This window comes from Typopeltis vanoorti, chromosome 23, assembly GCF_054136105.1.
Source record: "Typopeltis vanoorti isolate ZY-2024b chromosome 23, IOZ_Tvanoo_1.0, whole genome shotgun sequence".
Lineage (NCBI taxonomy): Eukaryota > Metazoa > Arthropoda > Arachnida > Uropygi > Thelyphonidae > Typopeltis > Typopeltis vanoorti.
Genome location: NC_143571.1, coordinates 57,883,295 through 57,904,191, shown reverse-complemented (window position 1 = coordinate 57,904,191; position 20,897 = coordinate 57,883,295). Strand labels below are relative to the sequence as shown.

The 20,897-nt window shown below is 37.2% G+C and overlaps 1 protein-coding gene across 2 annotated transcripts in view; it reads right to left on the bottom strand.

Moving 5' to 3' along the window:
• Positions 1-15,444, bottom strand: part of LOC150093877 (26S proteasome non-ATPase regulatory subunit 9) — a 75,420-nt gene extending 59,976 nt beyond the window's left edge. The window contains exons 1-2 of one of the 2 annotated variants that reach the window (XM_090412996.1): positions 15,145-15,444; positions 259-361 (exon numbers count right to left, since the gene is read on the bottom strand). In XM_090412996.1, coding sequence (XP_090269122.1) covers positions 259-361; positions 15,145-15,261 — 220 coding nt within the window. In that variant the 5' untranslated portion in view covers positions 15,262-15,444. The remainder of the gene's footprint in view (positions 1-258; positions 362-15,144) is intronic. The other variant, XM_090412997.1, reaches the window with a different exon arrangement.
• Positions 15,445-20,897: the final 5,453 nt, after the last annotated feature.

The window sequence follows — 20,897 nt, the reverse complement described above, 5'->3', positions numbered from 1 at the left end:
ATAAAAATCTTATATTAATAAAAATATATATGTAAGTTAAATCCACTTTATGTTGTTTATTAAAAACTATGCTATTGAAACACTGGATACTTAAGGTCTAATATTTATAGAGAACAGTAAGGGATAGGGGATGGATTTTATCAATATCAGGTTTCCATCTTCTTGCTAAGGTGTAAAGGTCCAAACATTTTCTACATAAGCCATTATTATGAAGTTACATTTTGAGAAAATATACTAGTAAGTATAAAGACTACTTACATGAAATTCTATGTCGAGAATTCCTTACTTGATAAATATCAATATCAGATCGAGGATAACCTTCAGCATCCACTAATGATTCATGCATTCCAACATTATCCTGCTAAAGATTTATTACTATAAAGTAGAAGTTTTTTTAAAGATGTATACAAAAGTTAATTGATGTTTACAATTAAAGTGTCAAGCGCTTTAAAAAATAAAATACAAAAGGATAACAATTTTACATATTATAATCTATACTTTATATGATTTACAAAATACATAATACACAAGGGTGGTCTGAAAGTTCTCGGCCTTGACCATAGATGGCAACACTATCAGCATGATTTTTTTTTTTTCTAAGTTGGTACATCTGTCATAAGCATCAATGTGAAATTGCAAGTCATTCTATCAAGTGGTTAGATTGTTTTATACAGCTGTCTGAAGCAAAAGTGTTGTCTGTATCCCTTGAAATGGATAAAATTGAGTATCGTGCGGTTATAAAATTCTTTGTAAAAGAAGGTTTAACTGCAAAAGAAATTCATTCGAAGTTCATAAAAGTTTATAGGCACGATATGGTATTTATGGACATAATATGGTATTGAATGACTAGCGAGTCAAAGTGCGTGAAATTGCTGAAACTACAGGCATTTTAAAAGAATGTGTAGGATATATTTTGCATGGAGAATTGCAAATGAAAAAGCTTTGCGCAAATGGGTGCCGTGCTTGCTAACAGCAGATCAAAAATGCACTTGGATGAAAATCTCTGAACAGTGTTTGGAGTGATTTAACAAGAATAAAACTGATTTTGTGCGTCAATTTATTACTATGGATGAGACTTGGATTCACCATTACATACCATAATCCAAACAGCAGTGAAAACAGTGGACAGAAGCTGCTTATTCAGCTCCACAGAAGACAAAGTTGGTTCCATCAGCAGGAAAGACCACTGCATCAGTGTTTTGGGATGCTAAAAGCATTTTGTTCATTAATTATTTTGAAAAAGGTAAAACAATAACTGGGGAATATTATTCCAATCTTTTAACTAGACTAGACAAAAATATTCGTGAGAAAAGACCCGGTTTGCAGAAGAAAAAAATCATCCTTCATCAGGACAATGCACCTTCCCAGAAAGATGTTTTGGCAATGGGAAAATTAAGGGATCTGCACTATATTGTAGGAAAATTCATCCTATTTCCCAGATTTAGCTCCCTCTGACTTATATTTTCTTCCCAAAACTAATTGTTCCTCGCTGTTCAGCGTACTTCTTCGAATCAAGAGGTGATTGCAGCTGTAGAGGGGTATTTTGCAGATCTTACTGAGAACCACTATAGGGATGGGATAATGACACTGGAGCATTGCAGGAATAAATGTATTAGTCTTAAGGAAGATTATGTTGAAAAATAAAAATAATTTTGAAATTATAAATTTGTTTTTTCATTGTTAGGCCGAGAACGTTTCAGACCACCCTCATTTTTACACAAATATATTTTAAAATATAAAAAGCAAGCATTCTTAACACAAAAGGACTTCATGCTGATAACTAATGCATGTGTGTTATAAACATGTATTTGTTATTTGGTCCCAACGCATCAGATATATTTTTAATGCATTTAAACAGACAACCAAAAATCCACTTCAAGAACTTAAAAAAAAAAAAAAAAATACACTTTAGACAGATTAGACCAGACACAGCCACTCCCTATTAGAATGTTTCATTCTCTCTATACACACACATATATATATATATATATATATATACAGGGTGTTCGGGATAAATTTGACAGTTTCGTAAGGAAAAAGAAAATCTTCTTTGTATCTATTAAATTTAATGAATTGACAAAAAAACATTACAGGCAGAGTTAATTACAATACTATCAACAAGATTTACTCAAAATAACCACCATTAGCATCGATCACAGCTTCAATTCTGCTTCGGAACCTCGAACAAGCTGATGCTACAGTCTCCCTGGGAAGGGCCGCAAAAACTGTTTTAATTTTATCCATTAACTGGGCTTTTGTATTACTGGAAGTGCGATTGGTGTCTTTTTCAACTGCGCCCCATACAAAATAATCCATGGGGTTAAGGTCTGGGGAGTTTGGAGGCCAAACATTTGGACTGGTGAAGTCGTAGAAATTTTCAGACAACCATTTTTGACTTTTCCCAGAGGTGTGGCAAGGGGTCGAATCCTGCTGCCATACATACGGCCTACCATTGGCTACCCTTGTTATCCAGGGCTTGACTACAGTTAGCAACTCCACGAACAAAGCCCGAATACCAATGCCAGGGTTCTTCAACACCTGTTCCTGCAGATTTGCGAGGAATTCTGCTGTACGAACGCAATCAGATCGTCTGCTAGGGATCTTTCTTCTTGCTACATCCTCGTAGTCACCATTGCAAGTCTCTAGTTCATGCCTGATTGTTTTTACTGTATTCAGGGAGCATTGGGCAGCAGTCGTAATATCCTTATTTTGATGGCGGGCACGAATCATCATGATACAAGTTATTCTCTTCCATGATTCAGGTGGGTTCCAGCTATCCATCCTTTCTGACATCTTGTATATGAATGAAGAAGGGTCCAAACTTTTAAATGAAGAGAAGTGTGTGTTAATACATGTAACTTACGGAAAAATATAATTAATTATAAATATGTCAAATTTATCCCGAACACCCTGTATATATATATATAGAAAGTTTTTTAACTTGGGTATATTATGTATTCAAGATACCAAGTAATTTTATATAAACTTGGTTTTTTAATCCTGGTTTTTTAATAAAAGTGATCCCAAGTAAGCAAACAGAGAAGAAAGTCAAGTTTGTACCTGCATGTAGTGCAAGTCCAAGGCAACTTTTGGTAGTGCTTTACCCACCATTACTACGAGTTGCCTCGACTAGCACTACAAGAGTTGCCTTGGACTTGCAATACGTGCAGGCGCAAACTTGACTTTCTTGTCTGTTTGCTTACTTGGGAAATAGGATTAAAAACCAAGTTTATATAAAATTACTTGGTATCTTGAATACATAATATGCCCAAGTTAAAAAACTTTCTACATCCATCTCTCATCCTGAGATTTTATTTATAAGGTCAAAGCACCTTGCGGCAACCTGTTTAAGTAAAATTCATAAAGAGCTCTGCATTACTTCAACCTTAGCATTTTCAGGTCTGGCTCCCACTGACGAGACCTCAATAAAGGTCAAAACCAGTATGGGTAGTGAACATTGCCTTTAATGTTTAGCATCATACATCTCCGCAAGGGGATGTGCTTTACATTGAGGGAAAAATACTAAGGAAAGTGATCAGAGCTTTACCTACCTTTACCACGAGTTGCCTCGACTGGCACTACCAAGAGTTGCCTTGGACTTGCAATACGTGCAGGCGCAAACTTGACTTTCTTGTCTGTTTGCTTACTTGGGAAATAAGATTAAAAACCAAGTTTATATAAAATTACTTGGTATGCCGGCCTGGTTGGCCGAGTGGTTAGCATATCCGCTCTCCAGCCAAAAGGCTGCGGGTTCAAATCACGCCATGGGTATGGAAGTTTGCAATTGTTTGTGAAAATATTAGTAGTGGTTGGCAGTAGATGGCGTTGGTGGATTTGGTGATGGAGACAGAGAGTCGTGGAGTACATGCCCTCCCTTGATGAGTCTTCGGACTCCCTGGAGATGTCACATTTTTTTTTTTTTTTATATATATATGTATATATATATACATATATATATATATATTTTTTTTTTTTATTCTTCTTTCAGATATTTACATATGTACAATGATCATCTATTCAGTATATTATTTTACAAGGTTCTGCACTTTGTGCTACATATAATGAGATTTAAATAGTAATGATAATAACAGTTTTTTTTTTATTTTTTTATATATAACAATCATAATAATAATCTACAATTATATTGTTCAGAGTTACATAAGTTGTATAATATTACATGTTGTGGTTTAGTATTTTTTTTTTTCAATTTTGAAAAGGTGTAATTATACAACAGTATTTACACATATGCAATCTGAATATTATGTGTCCTTATTTTCACAAACATACGGTGTAAACTCATGATTTACTTTTAAAATAATTTTTTTTTTTTTACATTGCATACATTTGTTAAAGTTATTATATACATTACATTCATTTGTTTACATATGATACATTACTCACATTTGTTTACATGTGATCTTTACATTACATACATTGGTTTACATATAGTACATACATCGGTTTTCTTGTGATACGTACATTTCTTGCATTTCGTTACATATGATACATCTTGGATGAGAACTAATTTTTTTTTCCTTTCATCCTCGAAGCTTAAATGTAAGCTTATCTGAGGATGACACCAGTTGGTTATGTTTTTTTTTTTTTTGCTGTGTTAGGATGCTACGGAATCTATGATTGAGAAATTCGCACGCGTGCTCACCCCCACACACAATAAATTGGAATGTACTGATGCGTCGCTGAACTGGAAGCCTGAGCAAATATATTGTGTTTCATTAAGTTTGTATGGTATTTTGGGTGCGTGTTTCTTGTTCGTAATATGTCCTTAGAGCTCTTTTCAGGCTATTGTAGTTTGTAAGGTTTCTGTATTCAAAAGGTAATTTGTTTATCATGTCTGGGATGTAGAAGTTTCACGTGGCCTTTCCGTAGTGATTATTGTATTTATATGTGATATAATTAGGAGTCTGAGGTCTTGTTATACAGTATGTATTTCTAACTGTCCTGTAGTTGGCATCGAAATAATGTTTTAGCAAGGCTGCATAGTGACATAAATGTTTTGCTGTCAGTATTTTGTGTTCTGCCATTGCAATGTTTATAAGGTCGTGATTTTCTCTTTGTTCCCAAAAGATCAGTTTTGTCATTTTGTACTGTAGCGACATTAATCTATTTAATTTGTAGGGCGCACAGAAAGCATACGTTGTTATAGCGTATCTTAGTATATTTTGGCATAGTGCTTTGTATATTAGTGTTTTTAGGCGTATGGGAACTATGTCTTTTAATCTGTATAGTTAGCCACTTATTGTTCGGAGTTTGTTGTGTAGATGTTTTATATGGCTATTCCAGTTCATATCTGCATCGAGGTAAATTCCAAGGTATCGTATTGTTTCAACCTGAGTGATTGTAGTGGTTTTGCTGTTCTGTGTGTTTTTTGTGTTGGAAAGTGGATGTTGGATGGTTATATATTTGTTATCAACTGGTCGAGTCAATGGATTTTTGAATATCATTAATTTTGTCTTTTCTGAGTTTAGGTGCATGGAGTTTTTCGTGAGCCAGTCTATGATCAGATTTATATCATGTTGCATATTTGTTTGGGCTATGCTTGCGTTATTATGGATGGATATTATTGCTGTATCGTCTGTATACTGGAATATCTTACCTTTGAGTGGTAACTGATTAATATCGTGCGTGTAAATGTTGAATAGAGTTGGGGAGAGTACAGCTCCCTGTGGCACTCCACAGGTTACTGGTAGCTCTCTGCTTCGGTTTGATCCGATTCGTGTGATATGCTTTCTATTTTGGAGGTAGTTTGTAAACCACCTGTGAAGAGGCCTGTCTATTCCAACATGCCTCAGCTTTTCTAACAAGGTTTGATGTGTAAGTGTATCGAATGCTTTGGTTAGATCTATAAAGACTACCATGGCTATTTTGTTTTTATCTAAGGCAGTATTAATTATGTCTGTAAAGTCTTCCAAGAGAGATGTTGTTCCCTTATTTTTCTGAAAACCATATTGTATTTTGGGGATAATATTAAAGATCTCAGTGTATGCTGTGAGTTTCTTCAGTATGATCCACTACATAATTTGATTGATAATTGGTAATGTTGCTATGGGTCTGTAATTGCTGATTAAATTTCTTTTTCCTTGTTTGTATATGGGTGTAATTATGGCGGTCTTTAGCATACTTGGTATCTATCCTGTTTTAAATATTTTATTTATTAGTTTTAGTAGGATAGGACTTAAACTAGTTGCATGTTGCTTTATATCTTTAGGTCTGCTACCATCTATTCCTGGGCCTTTGTTTGGTTTGATTTGATGTATTGCTGAGAGAAGTTCTGCTTCTTTTATGGTTGGGAACCATAATGTCTGTTTTGATCGCGGTCCAAGTGATGGGTCTCGTTTTGTGATTGGGGAATATTTCTGTGAAGTTCTTGGATGGAGTCTGCAAAGTATTGGTTAAAGTCGTTTGCTAGTTGTTGGATAGGTTTTGCGTCTTTCATGAAGCTGTGTTTTATGGTTTCGGAGGTGATGGTGTTGGGAACAGAATCTAGCATCTCATTAATCAGATGCCAGGTTTGTTTCATGTTGTTTTGTGCGGAGGTTAGTTTGTTTCTGTAGTAGCTTCTTTTTGCATTTCTGATTTGTGTTGTAAGGCGATTCCTTGTTATCTTATATTCAGTTTTTAAAGTTTTGTTATTTGGATATCGCTTTAATTCTTTCCATAAAGCGTCCTTTCTGTGTGTTTCTAGGATTAAGTTTTGTGTAATCCAAGGATTTTGTGTTGTTTTTGATCGAATTCGGACTTTCTTTGTAGCTTTCTTATATATTTCCTCCAGTGTGAGTTTAATGTTGTTGTATAAGATATCTGCTGAATCTGATGCCAGGTGTTCCCAGTCTGTTTTTCTTATTTCGTGGTTGACTATTTCTTCGTCTATTATTGTTTTCTGTCATTTTTCTTCAGTGGGACATTGCATGGGTATTGTCTTGGTGTGCAGGTTTAGAGCAGTGAAGTAATGGTCTGCTACTTTGCACTTTATGACTGATGCAATATAACTATTTGGTGATGCTCGGACGTTTATATGGTCTAGACAGGAGGCAGTGATAGTATTTCCGAATATTTCTTCTCTAGTACATGATGTTATTGTTGGTATTAGATTGTACATGGATAGTGTGTCTAGGTATTGTACAGTGTTCTGGTTTTCATTTGCAATATTTATGTTTATGTCGCCAATTATTATTAGATGTTCGGTTGAGCATATTTCTTGGCTTGAAAGCCAGCAATTGAGTTCGTGTAAGAATTTTATCATGTTTAGGTTTGGTGGCCTGTAAATAGCATTTAGTATTATGGGATGCTGTGTATTCGTGGTATTAATGATTTCGAGGCAGAGGGTTTCAGCATGCTCAAACTGATAGGCCATTTCTTTTGCTATTAATTTTTGTTTCATAAATATTAGTATTCCACCCCCTCTTCTTGTTTGGCGGCATGATCTATGTTGTTGAAAGCCTGGAATTTGGAAAGCAGTTGCTTCGTCATTAGTTATGGATACTTCTGTAAGAATCAATATATCAATAATATCAGTGTAATTCCTCAGATAAGCCTGTAATATTAACCAATGTTTTCGGATGCTTCTGATGTTAATATGCAAGATTGAGAGACCTCTCGCTTGTACTGTGTTTTGTTTCCATGCATCAAGAGATTCGAAAGTACAATTACTGGTGTATTCTGGTGTAATTACATCTATCTGATGGTTCACATTCATTTTTGTTGTGTTGAGATCTTCTTATTGAGCTAAGTTAGAGTCTTTTGTTTCACTCTGGCAACCTGTCTATATCTTCCGAGCTTTTTATTTGTATAGACTTTGAAGTCTGTGACTTTCTCAAGAATATTTTGCCGTCTTTGATCCATAAAAATTAATACTTTTTTTCTGTTTTTTCCTTTCTTGCTTGGTACAAAAGATTCTGATTGAAAGGTGTTAAATACTCAGATAGAAAGATTGGCGTATTGTCTTGTGATGCATTTAAATCCTTGACTACTGGTTTTTTCAGTCTGCTGGCTTTTATAAGATTGTCTCTTGTAGCCTTGCTTGTCAGACGAACTATGACTGGTGCCAGTCGTGGCGAACCTTGTTTTCTGTTCTTCCTGGGAAACCGATTTATGGTCTGAATATCATTATGCTGTAAGGGGATGTCAATTGCATGGCCTAACTTTAGAACTACGTCTCTGAGATTTTCTGTGGATTCGGTTTCTGGAAGACCGTTTATGACAAGGTCTTCTTTATGTTGTTGTTGGTTTAAAACTTCGTATTGTTGTTTCAGGGAATTAAATTCTTGACAGAGTTCCGATGTGTCTTTTATCAATTTGTGCTGCCTCTCAGTTAATGCGTTAATGCTGGTTTTAATGTCTTTTACCGTTTGCAAGACTTCTTCGACTTTTGAATTATTAAATTTAACAAACTCTTCATATTCGCTAATTTTTTTTGTTATTTCTTTATTCTGTTTATCAAATAGTTCTTGGACAAGATCTACCAAGCTGGCTTTTATATTTTCTAAACTTATTTCTAGTAATAAATTAACGGAACTCAAATTATAAGACTCACCAGTGTTTTGTTGTCTGTTCAGTTCATCGTCCGATTCTGCCTCCGGCGTAATAAGTTGCATCGTGGGTAGTGGCGTTTCTTTCTCTCTACAGTTTAGGCACTTCCATTCTTCTCGTTTGGCATTGGATTTGCGTTGCCAGGTTGTTTCAGAAAGTCCGGAACATGTAAAGTGAAGATTCCTATGGCATTTCCTGCAGGTTATGTAACATCCGTCGGACAGCAATTCCTTCTGACACTTGTTGCACTTCATGACTCTTCTTTCTTCCTCTGGACAGCTGCAAAGATGGCGACGTCCTTTGTTCTGTACTCGTTAGCAACCGCGGTGTACGCTTCAATTTTTTTAGCACACTCAGATTTTGGATTCCACTTGGCCGATTTCGTTGAATTATATGTCACTGTCTTCAGCGTGACAAGTAGAGTTTCTTTATGACACTTTTAAATTAAAAACAGGAGTTAGAACCACATTAAAACTATAAAAACGGGACGAGCGATTCGACCATGCAACCGTTCGTATGCCTACACAGCGATGGCAGAATGATTTTAAAGAATGCCAATGGTATGGAGGTAATTGAATCAGTTGATATAGTTGAGTTACTGAGTGAACACTTTGCAAGAATATATCATCCAGGTAGTGACATTGCAGAAACGAATGAACCAATAGATTATATGGGAATTGTGGTGAATGAAGTGGATGTGAGTAGTCTATTGCATAAACATATTGCAAGTCTAGCTGACAAGTCAGCTAGACTTGTAATACTTGCAGGCACAAACTTGACTGACTTGTCTGTTTGCTTACTTGGGAAATGGAGTAAAAAACCAGGTTTATATTTAAAATAGCTTGGTATCTTTAACATATATATATATATATATATATACAGAAAGTGAACACACACGCAATGGAAGAGATTTTGATAAGAGATCACACAATCATCCAGTTCAAATAGCACTTAAACACTAACACACTGAGCCATGGCAGTTTATTATGGTGTTCTTACAACTGATCTCATCTGCCTTCACAACACATTTTTAGCTAGTGGCTATAACTGCATGACATGTCAGTAGTCAAACTAGAGCAGATGGAGATGAATATTAGACTAGTGCATTGGATTAGAGATCGACTGATAGGTATCAGCAAGTTGTGTATGGAAAAAAAAATAACCCAGAAGAGGAAAGTCACTAGCGGTGTGCCTCAGGGGTCTGTTTGAGGGCCATTGCTGTTTAACCTGTATGTTAATGATATTGGGGAAGATTTGGATGGGGATATTCAGTTGTTTGCAAATGATGCAAACCATAAGGAGTAGAGCAGATGTTGTGGCCTTACAAGAAGACTTGCATAGACTGAGTGAATGGGCATAGGAGTGGGTATAACAGTTCAATGTAGCAAAAGGTAAAGTTTTAAAATTTGGGAAACAAAGATGGGATGCAGAATTTATGCTTGGTGGGGATATATTGTTGGAGATGGAAGGAATAATAGATCTTGGGTTGATGGTGAATATGGATCTAAAATTTAGTGGACACATTGCCAAATAGAGGCCCCGTAGCTCAGTCAGTATAGATGAAGCCGTTTGGTCGGAAAGACCTGGTTCGATTCTCGTCAGTGACATGGGAAACCTTTATCTGGTCTCTTTTGACTAAAGTTAGCCAGTCTCATATGAAGGTAGGGTTTTTTTTCACCTGGAAACTCTGGCTTTTCGTCCCCCAGAACAGGCAAACCTGGCCCTGTGAACACCCATGGATTACAGTCATGAATACGTCCCAGCCAAATGTAGGTCCTGAGCATGGATAAAATTGTGGAGTTGTGAAAAGCAATGGCGAATTATCCTGTAAAAATCTCACAGGAATACCTTGTGGCAATGCCTACAAAGTCACCTACAGTCGGAAACGACTGAAAAGGAAAATCAGTCAGTCAATCATTGTCAAAACTGTGAGGACATCACAAAGAATTCTCGGAATGATGTGGAAGACACTGACTTGTAGAAGTAAGGAGATTCTTGTTCTATTGTATAAAGCCTTAATTAGGCTGCATATGGACTACTGTGCACAGATTTGGTCACATGGTTTTCAAAAGGACGAAGAGATGTTGGAAAGAGTCAGAAGTGATGGACTAAAGTTTCTGATCTCTGGGATGTTGATATGAAGAAAGGTTGAGAAGATGCAATTTACAGTCTAGTGGATAGGAGGAAGAGGGGTGCTATGATAGAAACAAGTTGGTAAAGAGTTGTTATAGGATCAATGTTGAAGAGTTTTTCATAAGGTGGCAGATCAGGGGAGAATACGAGGTCATCTTTGGAAGTGTGGTGTCTGCAGAGAATTTGAATGTTTAAGGGAAGGTATGATGAGCTGTGTGTATGATAAAGGAATCTCCTAGATGAGTCTTGGACTCCATGGGGTGTTAGGATGATAATAATCATAATCCCTAAAAAATAGATTAACTACTAAATTCACACCAGCCTGGTTGGCCGAGTGGTTAGCGTATCTGCTCTCCAGCCAAGCGACTGTGGGTTCAAATCCTGCCTAGGCATGGATGGTTGTGATTGTCTTTTACCTTCATACATTCATTCACATAAGTGAATAAACAATCCCCCAAGATGGACTGGGAGAGGGTGAATTTAGTGATAATGATGATATTCAGCCTGTTTCTACCCACTATAGGGTGAAGGTAGAAACAGGCTGAATATCATCATTATCACTAAATTCATCCTATCCTAATACACAGGGCCAAAGTAAAACTGTTTCCATCACTTATATCCTGGGCATATCTAGAAACATAAGCTTATACTACAGTGAAACCATATATCAAACTAGCAATCCTCATCTATTCATCTAAGGACAAATTTCAGTCTATCACATTTAGGAATGTGATGACATATCTCATACTTGTTAACTGGCTTGCTATGGGAAGATGGGAAAATCTGTTGACATCTGCCTTGGAGAACATAAGAAATTACTATTACTATCATCATCAGACCTTCATGGAATCAAGATTCATTACAGGATGTCCCTCTCTCTCTCTTGCACACATAATTCATCATACTATGGCAAATGCATTCACTGTCTTTGCACTCGCAAAATTTGGGCAAAGAATTCCAGTCACATATCATTACCCACACAAAAAATCTAGTCCTAATCCCACCTGCCCTTTGCTCACACCCTCTTTGTACAGCTCCTAGCCTCTTGTTGTTCCCATATCTCTACTCATCTACACTAATGCAGTAATACCCGCTCACTAACTCACAAGTCTCGATCATTCACTTTACCCCTTTATCTAATCAACTATTCAAATTGCATTTCCTCAATTGTTTTCATGCTTAACATTCCAGACCAGAAACCACCTTAGTCAATTATCTCTGAACCTTTTACAACACCTCTTCATCCTTCTGAAAACCAAGTAGCCATGAATGATCACTTGATTTTCAGAAGTACTTTTCAAAGAAGGCCTTATATAATGGAATCATAATGTTCTTACTTTTAAATGTCAGTGTTCGCCACATCATTGCCACAATACACTGTGTGACCTCACAATTTTAGCAAAATTGTCCCTAATTTCAGCTCCCTATCCACCATCACCCACAAATTCCTCATCTCCTCATCAATCTTATACTCTGCATACCATCTTTGCTTCCCAATATTTAAAACCTTACGCTTTCCTACATCGAACTGCTAACCCAACTCAATTGTCTGATTCTCTTGCATCAATTCTACTCCTCATAATTCTTCCAAATGCAAATTGCATGGAGTGGAACTATGAGGAGTAGAACAGTTTGCAATCTTGAACCTGCAAACAACTGTATATCACCAGTCAAGCCCTTCCCAATATCATTTATGTGCAAATTAAACAGCAACAGCCCCAAAAACAACTCTCGGGGCACACCACTAGTGACTTTCCTCTTCTGGGATATCGCTCGGCAGCATATTTGCTGATAAGACTAAGCCTAAATTTATAGTCCAATCTGTTATAGTAAGTAGATTTTAAAACACATTCTTTTTTTAGCAAACCCATCTGTTGTGAACCCAGTCTGAATCCTGGTCCTCACTAACCTTGACCACAACTTCAGGAAGCAGAACAATTTTACTCTCCTTTCCACTTCTGGAACCTGGGCCAATCTAAAACTCATGTTAGAGGTACATCAAAGCTGTTGCAAACTCTTGAAACATTCAGGCACATGGTTATATAGTATATAAGTTTACTCAATTTCTCATATACCTCAATGACCTTAATAAAGGTCAAAACCAGTCTGGGTAGTGGTTCTTCTCATAATGCATAGCATTATACATGTCCATAAGGATATATGTGTCTCATTATGGATACTAAGGCAATTGATGTGAAGTCAATAGCCTCCACATATAAGTAGCCCAGTCACAAAGTGACTTCATGTGAAAACTTTGTTTGCTTACACTTGAATAAAGGATGAATATCATCCTTTATAAAGCTTATTCTGCATTTTGCTGCTACCTTTATCTTCTGTGCTGCCTCCATGATTAATGCCCTCTTCCAAACTGCATGTCTCACCTCTTCATTCATCTATTTCACACCTACTTTTATTGGACCTTCTGACCTTGGCAATGCATTCAAACATTGCCTCGGCCAGGCAGTTCCTAAGCAAAACTCAAGAAGCAATCACCTTCTCCCCATGCAATTCCTATGATACTGTTGCACTTTGGGAAGTGAATTTGATAGGATAGTTTGACATCAGTTTTTGCACAAACACTCTGTACAATGGGACTATCATAGATTCTTTGGGATGTATCCTGAGCTGAGATTCAAATTATCAAGGGTCTAACCAGTCTGGCTGAACATTCCTTCAGCATGTGTGCTGATGTCCCAACTGAGGCCACATACCACTGCGCACTGTATTATATAAACCAGGTTGACAGATCTCAGTGAACTGAGCACTCATTATTTGAACAATAAATACTTCTGACACAAGGGTACAATCTGTATTCAGTAAAGTTATTCTTCCACATTCATTCTTTCTTTAACTTGCAGCCTAACGATAAATCTTTTTTGGTTACCTTTAGCATGCACAATGAATTTCTTTCATAATCCAACTTTCCATATAATAATTGGAAGTTTTCTAGCCTGCAATTTATATACTTCATAATGCCTTTCATCCTTATTCTCACGATACCCCTTCTACATCATCTTATAGCTCTCTTGCTTAACAACTCACTTAACAACACAGCATACTCATTTCATTCTCAGCCTATATGTTCATGGAACCCTAAGGACACATTCACTACATGATTTAAACAACTTTTCAAATACTTCTGTGCACTGCTGATTTCTTTTCTTTTTAATAAGTGATACTATGAGATCAAAAATAGTATTCTCTTGAGTTTGTCATAAATTTCCAGTTTCATAGTTCAGCATGTAACCTTTCCTAACTGGAAAAGCCATATACTTCCCAGGTCAGGTGTAGCATTATCACTGTCACAACTGGTGAGAAAGCAGTTGCATCCTTATGATCAAATCTAACACTCTTTGATCTTGAGTTCTTTCTTTCACATGCTCCTTATGAACGTTGTCTCGTAACAACTCAATAAATTCTCCTTCATTTCTCTGCTGTCCAATTAATGTTCAGAAAATTTAAGTCATCCACAATGATTACTATTTTAGCATCCAGCAACTAAACTTTCAGGTGTGTGGCAACATCCCCAATATATTTTATCCTGTTAACCTTAACTTCATACCAGATAGCCTTAAACTCACTACTACATGAAACATTATTATTATGGCTTACATGAGTTTCTACTTTAACTGGACTCAAATCATCTGAAATTATTAGTAGTACTCTATCCCCCCCTCCTATCTCTTCTGTTCTTTTTAAAAATAGGTCCTTCCTAGTTCACAATATCAGAATAACTTCCAGTTACTCTGACTCTGTGAACCAGGTTTCAAAAATACCAACAATCTTAGGCACAACATATTCACCAAGAGGAAACAGTGCTCTAGGCATTTCTGTATATAGACATTAGATAAGTGATAATTTTTAGTACTGCTTTTTGGGGGGAGTGAAATTTATGTTAGGTTCTTGGTTTATCTTTCTTATGAATTTTTATTTCTTACTTAACAAAAAAAATTAACACAGAAATACTACGTTTTCTGTTCACTTTTAGAAGTCATCAACGTAAATTTAATCCCACCATGTTCCCATAACTAAGTATTACGTTTCTCCATACCACTTTCATGTGATGTTCTCACCTTCCCCCAAGGCAATGATAAGAATCATCAGTCCACAAAAGTGCACGATTCTGGCCATCCACGCAAACATGGAAGTAAAATTCAAATGTGCCGCTAAGTCGGTATCGACAATGCTCTTTACTTGGAAAGATGAGGGTGTAAATCCTGTCTAGGATGCGAAGAGCATTTATCAGGGTATTTCAGTTGAAGGTAAGTTAATCTATTTCGTATGGAGGTGGAAGGATTTACCCCTAATGGAAACCCAGGATTTTTCAGACCGCAAAACATGCAAGCTGGCAGAAAATCCTTGCGCATTTAAACAGCAAAATACACAGTAATTCAAAAACAATACTAACGCAACCCTCACGGTCTTAACCTAATATTCTATCAAATTCATGGTAAGAATACACACCTGCTTTAAAATATCACTAAGTTCAGATATTTCCTCTTCAATTTCGTCTTTCTTTTTCATCAGACGCAAAAGTTTCTCTTTTGTGGTTTCAGTTTCATCAGAATTAACATGATCCATATTCAGAAATTTAATGAATATTGCTGTTACGGAATTACTTGGAAGATCTGGAACCGAATGCAAGTTTTTATATCCAGTGTTTATATAAGAAATTGCAAAAGAAAAATGTAAAAGTCTGATCACCAAAATTACTGTAAAAAACAAATACCATAGGCCATCGCGTACTTAAACATCAACATACTACTCTTTTTAACAGCCGATACTTGCTCCCTCTATAAGCATACTCATTCCACTCGGAACTTTTATCAAAAGTGCCCGTCATTACATTATGCAATCCTCAGAAATATAGAAAAAAAATCAACAAACGCGTTTTTTTTTTTTATTCCCTTATAGGGGTAGGAGAGGCGGTTTTAGTCCTAACTAACTTTTAGAGACTGAGTGGGCAGTTCAATCTCTACTGGTAGCCACTCTTAACAAAATATTTTCTTAAGATTACAGAACGAAAGACTTGAGTTTCCGGGAGAAACTCAATCGATTAACTCAGGATCCGGTCAAAGAAAGACTTAAAGTTCCTTCAATCAGAGACTAAAAGCTATTTCTCAGATTTTTAGCTAATAGCTGCATTTTCTAAGAAACAACCATGTAATAATATTACTATTATTACGGTCGATTCCAAGGAGTCCTTAGATTCATCGAGTGAGGCCCTAAACATCATGTCCATCACAACTATTCGACATTCACACAGTATCTATCATACTTTCCCTTGAACTCATTCACTGTCTTAGCAGCCATAACAGATTCTGGCAGCTTATTCACACTCATTCACCACTCTAAAAGTAAAAAACCTAGCTCTAACACCATTGCTAACCACACTCTTGCCCAGCTTCCATTGATGTCCCCTACTCCTTCCACCAGTCTTGTTCTCAAAAATATCCTCTGAATTAATCCTATTGAAACCCTTCAGCAATTGGAATGTCTCAATCATTTCTCCCCTTTTCCGCCTATCAACCAATTTTTACAACCAACAAATCTTCAACCTGTTCTCATAAGGTTCATTCCATAGACCTGCTATCATCTTGGTCACTCGCTTCTGGATCCTCTCAACATCCTCCCCATCAAGAAGAAACCTACATGACCAAATCTGGTTATAGTAGTCGAGATGGGGTCTTATCGAGGCTCGATACAGAGGAACAATAACTTGCTTGTCTCTGCTCGTCAAAGTATTCTTCAGCATCCAAGTGATTTCATGAGCTGATTTAGCCACTTTTGCAATGTGTCCCCTAAACTTTATCTCCTATCCACCAACACTCCCAAGTCCCTGACCTCATCAATCTCCTGGACTACAGTTCCACAAACGTGGTATACTGCTGCTAATCTTTTCACCCCAAAATGCATAACCTTAACTTATGTCACATTAAATTTTCATCCATTCTCCTTAGCCCAGAACTCCAATATATCATCATCCACATCATCCTGCAAAATTTTGACATCTTCTGCATTCACTATTGCCCTGACCAACTTTGCATCATCAGCGAACAAATGAACTGTTCCTCTTAGATCCTTCCCTATATCGTTAATGAACAAATTAAACAGGAGTGGTCCAAGAACAGAACCCTGCGGCACACCACTAGTCACAGGTCGTCTTTTGGACTCTACTCCTGAGTAAACTACTCCCTGATATCTCTCCATCAACCAGCCTCCTATCCATCTCACCAACTCTATACCCCCTTCCAATATGTTGCAGTTTAGGATTACAATTCCATGTGGTATCTGGTCAAAGGCCTCAGCCAGATCCAGCAGTATCACTGTAAATCCATTACCCTTATCCAGTTCAGCCATCACTGTGTTATAAAACTTGAGCAAGTTACTGAGGCATGATCTACCCTTCACAAAACCATGCTGTCCGCGATACAGTATCTTATTTTCATCAATCCATTCCTGTATTTTTCCCTTGACTACTTTCTCCAAGACCTTGACAACGACTCCTAATATGCTGATCGGTCGGTAATTTGCAACAGTAATCTTGGATCCTCCTTTATGCAGTGGAACTATTTTCCCCTCTTTCCACCCCTTCGGGACTAAACCAGACTCGAGACTCAGATTAAACAATATGGTCAAGGGCACTGACAATTCTTAGCCGTTTCACATAAAACCCGTGCTGGTATGCCATCCATTCACATAAATGTATTCACATTAAGGTTATGTAATAGACTGTTCACTTCCACTTCATTTACCAGAATTCCCGTATAAACTAATATCTCCATCATTCCTTCAATATCACCAACTGGACGATATAATCTTGCAAAGTGCTCACTCAGTAATTCCACTATATCGACTGATTCAGTGACCTCCCTACCATTGGCATTCTTTAAAATCATTCTGCCATGTACTGTTTTTCTTTTACTTACAGCATATTAAAGAAATGTTTGGGATTCTCTTTAGCTTCGATGGCTAATTTCCTTTCATAATCCGCTTTTGCTTTTCTTACTTTTTTTTCTTACTTTTTTTTGCTTTTCTTACCACACTCGTTACCATTCTGGCCTGCGCTTTATATGTCACACCCCTATCTTGATGCGTTATACTAACTATCCCGTTCTAATTTCTTGTCCTTTATACTGGCTCAGGCACATTATATACATTCTTACACTCAACTGCCTCACTGATGTCTGCATATCCACTTCCCCCCCATCCTTAATAGTTCTAGTTTCCCTGATTTTGCACATCCACTTTCCCTTCATTCAGAAACACTTTTTCCAGTCTTCTGCCACCAAATACATTCAAATACAAGCCATCCGTCTTGTACAAATTCTTTCGCCCATCAAACTCACTTCTTACGTCCACAAACTGCACACCACACCGTCTGCATAACCTGCGCATGAAGTCATTTGCGATTATGGCCCTCCTTCTAAACTCTTCTCTGTCATACCGCGGGAACAGACTCACTATCCTAACTCTGTCACTCTTTTCTTTCGCTACCTCTAATAATTGCTTCAAGTCCTCTCTCATATCAAATTTATCTCCTTTCAAATCATCCTTTCCTGCCACGACTACCATTTCTTTCACCTTCTGCTGTTGCACTCTAATACTCTCATTTACATGCTTAATTTTCGCATCCAGTAAGCACGTTTTAGTCAAACTCTCAACTATCACACATCTTACTAACGAGTCATCGTACAACACTCTTTCCTTTATTTCTGAAACAATCCCAATCATTAGCTTATTTTTTCTTTCATACACTTCCTTATTTCCGTTAGCGAAGCGCTCGAGAAAGAGTTTTGCAGTCGCTCCAACTGCACTTCATCCTATGTATTACTCCGCGTAACCGTGCGATCTCACTCAATACAACTAATTCCACATTTTTTTCATCATTCAAACCATTTTCTCTCTGTGTATAATTACTTGCACTCTCGCTTTCATCACTGCTCTCATTGCTATCTTGTACAACATCGCAATTTCCTATCAAACCACTACTTTCTCTCACATGCTGGCTTCCTTCTACAACAACAATCTCACGACCTGACACACACTTCAATTCCTCACTTTCCTTACACTTTCGGCACGGTCTCCCACCACTATCATTATCTATCCAAACTCCAGCCTCTTTCGGAAAAGCATACATCCCGCACATGTTACACTGAACGAGCCCCATTATATTAAAGTTTTTGAACAAAGACGGCAAACTTTTGGACGCCATTGTTTTTCGTCACATTGGCGCCAGTGCTACACTACCAATCGTATCTTTAAAATACTAGTGTAAATAAAGCGGAAATCACACCAAAAATCACACAGACACACCACGCTGCCCAAAACGAACAATATCACGTTAAGATTAAATCAATATTGTCATTTTTACTCAAAATGATACTTATATTTTCGGGAACTTTTTGGAAACACTAATATAGTTCCCATATTTCAAAAATTGCATAAATATGCAACCTTGCTGTAAATAGGAGGTTTCATAAAGAGTGAAATAATTTTAATAGCTTGGTTTCTAAAAAATAACAAAATTCGCTAAAGACTTTTAAACCTGTAGTGAGTAGGCGATTTAGCCCTATCTAATTTTTCGAGACTGAGGGGATTGTTCAATAATAATAATAATAACTAATAAATAATGGAATTTCCAACATATTTTCGTTCTCCAAAGGGAGTAGACTGAGCGCCTTCGTCCATTACATTTGGAAATCGATGTGGGATTTTCTAGATTTTAATTAAATCCCGGGTATTTTCATATACCCTAACTTCAAAACTTGCACAGTAAATATACTACTACTACTACTTTATCAACAGTAAGATTCACTGTTGAGATGCACAAAAACCCGGAGTTTCCAGGAGAAAAAATCCCTTTGGCCGTGCCAAAGATCGACTAACCCTGGAACATGTTCGACGAAGGGATTATAAAAAGTGGTTGAAGATAGGCTTCCACTGGTTCCAGAGTTAGTCGATCTCTGGCACAGGCAAGCGAGTATTTTCTCCCAGAAATTCGGATTTATCATGCCGTAAACTGAAGAAAATCGATCATAGATTGTCCACATTATTTCATACAGTAACATAGTGTTACAGTTAGGTACGAAGAGGTGTCGTCACTTGCTTACCTGTCCCTTCATCAGTGGCCGCTTAAAATTAGCGATAATCATGGGCCAGCTATCTCTGATTGGCTACCAGTCAAGATTGAACTGCCCACTCAGTCTCCAAATGCTAGATAGATTTAAAAGGCCTGGTCTATCCCTATAAGGAAATAAGAGGAATAAAAGGAATGGTGGAATAAAAGGGAGACTGAGTGGGCAGTTCAATATCCACAGGTAGTCAATCAGATAGCTGGCCCATGACTACCACTAATTATAAGCCACCACCGATGAAGAGACCAGCAAGCCAGTATTACCAAATCTTGGTGGCTAACCCTAACAGGATATGTTATTGTCTGAATTAATGTGAGTACAACAGTTGATTTTCTTGAGTTCATAGGATGAAAAACCCGATTCTCTGAGAGAAAAAAACACGCTTGCCAGTGCCAGACATCGACTAACTCCGATACTGGTGGAAGAAAAAGTTCCTCCAGTCAGTGACTAGACTTGAACTGAAGCCTCTCTTCGGGCAGCCTAGTGCAGAAGATGTAAGCGCCGCTTCCACTGAGCTATTCAGGCCTCTTGTATTATTTCTTAAGTAGTTATTTTGAAAAACTTAATTCCTCTAACGCATTTTATTCCCCTAGAGGGAGTAAGTGCGGCTGTTTTAGGCCTACCGAACTTTTGGATACTGAGGAGAGGTTCTTTCTCCACCAGTAGCCAATTAGAGATAGCTTTCTATCCAGTCAAGAGAGGCGGCTGTCAAATTCCCCCATCTCGTGGTCATTAATACTAACACTATATTTATTGTCTGAAATAGTGGGGCTTTTAGGAGCAATTTTTTTGAATTTACAGGATGAAAAACCAAAGTTTCCAGGAGAAATAACCCATTTGGTCATGCCAGAGATCGACCAACCTGGCAACCTGTTCGAATAAAGGATTATAAATAGTGGCCCTTGATTCCTGTGTGCCCCCCCCCGTTAAAGATAGTTGTCCCTCAAAAATTGAAATTATTCTCTTCCAACCCCCCAGATATTGTCTCTTCATTCCAGTCTATATTATAATTAAAAATCACCCATAATGATCACCCTTTTCTTATTTTTATTTACTTACTCGTATCAGGTTTCACGGTTA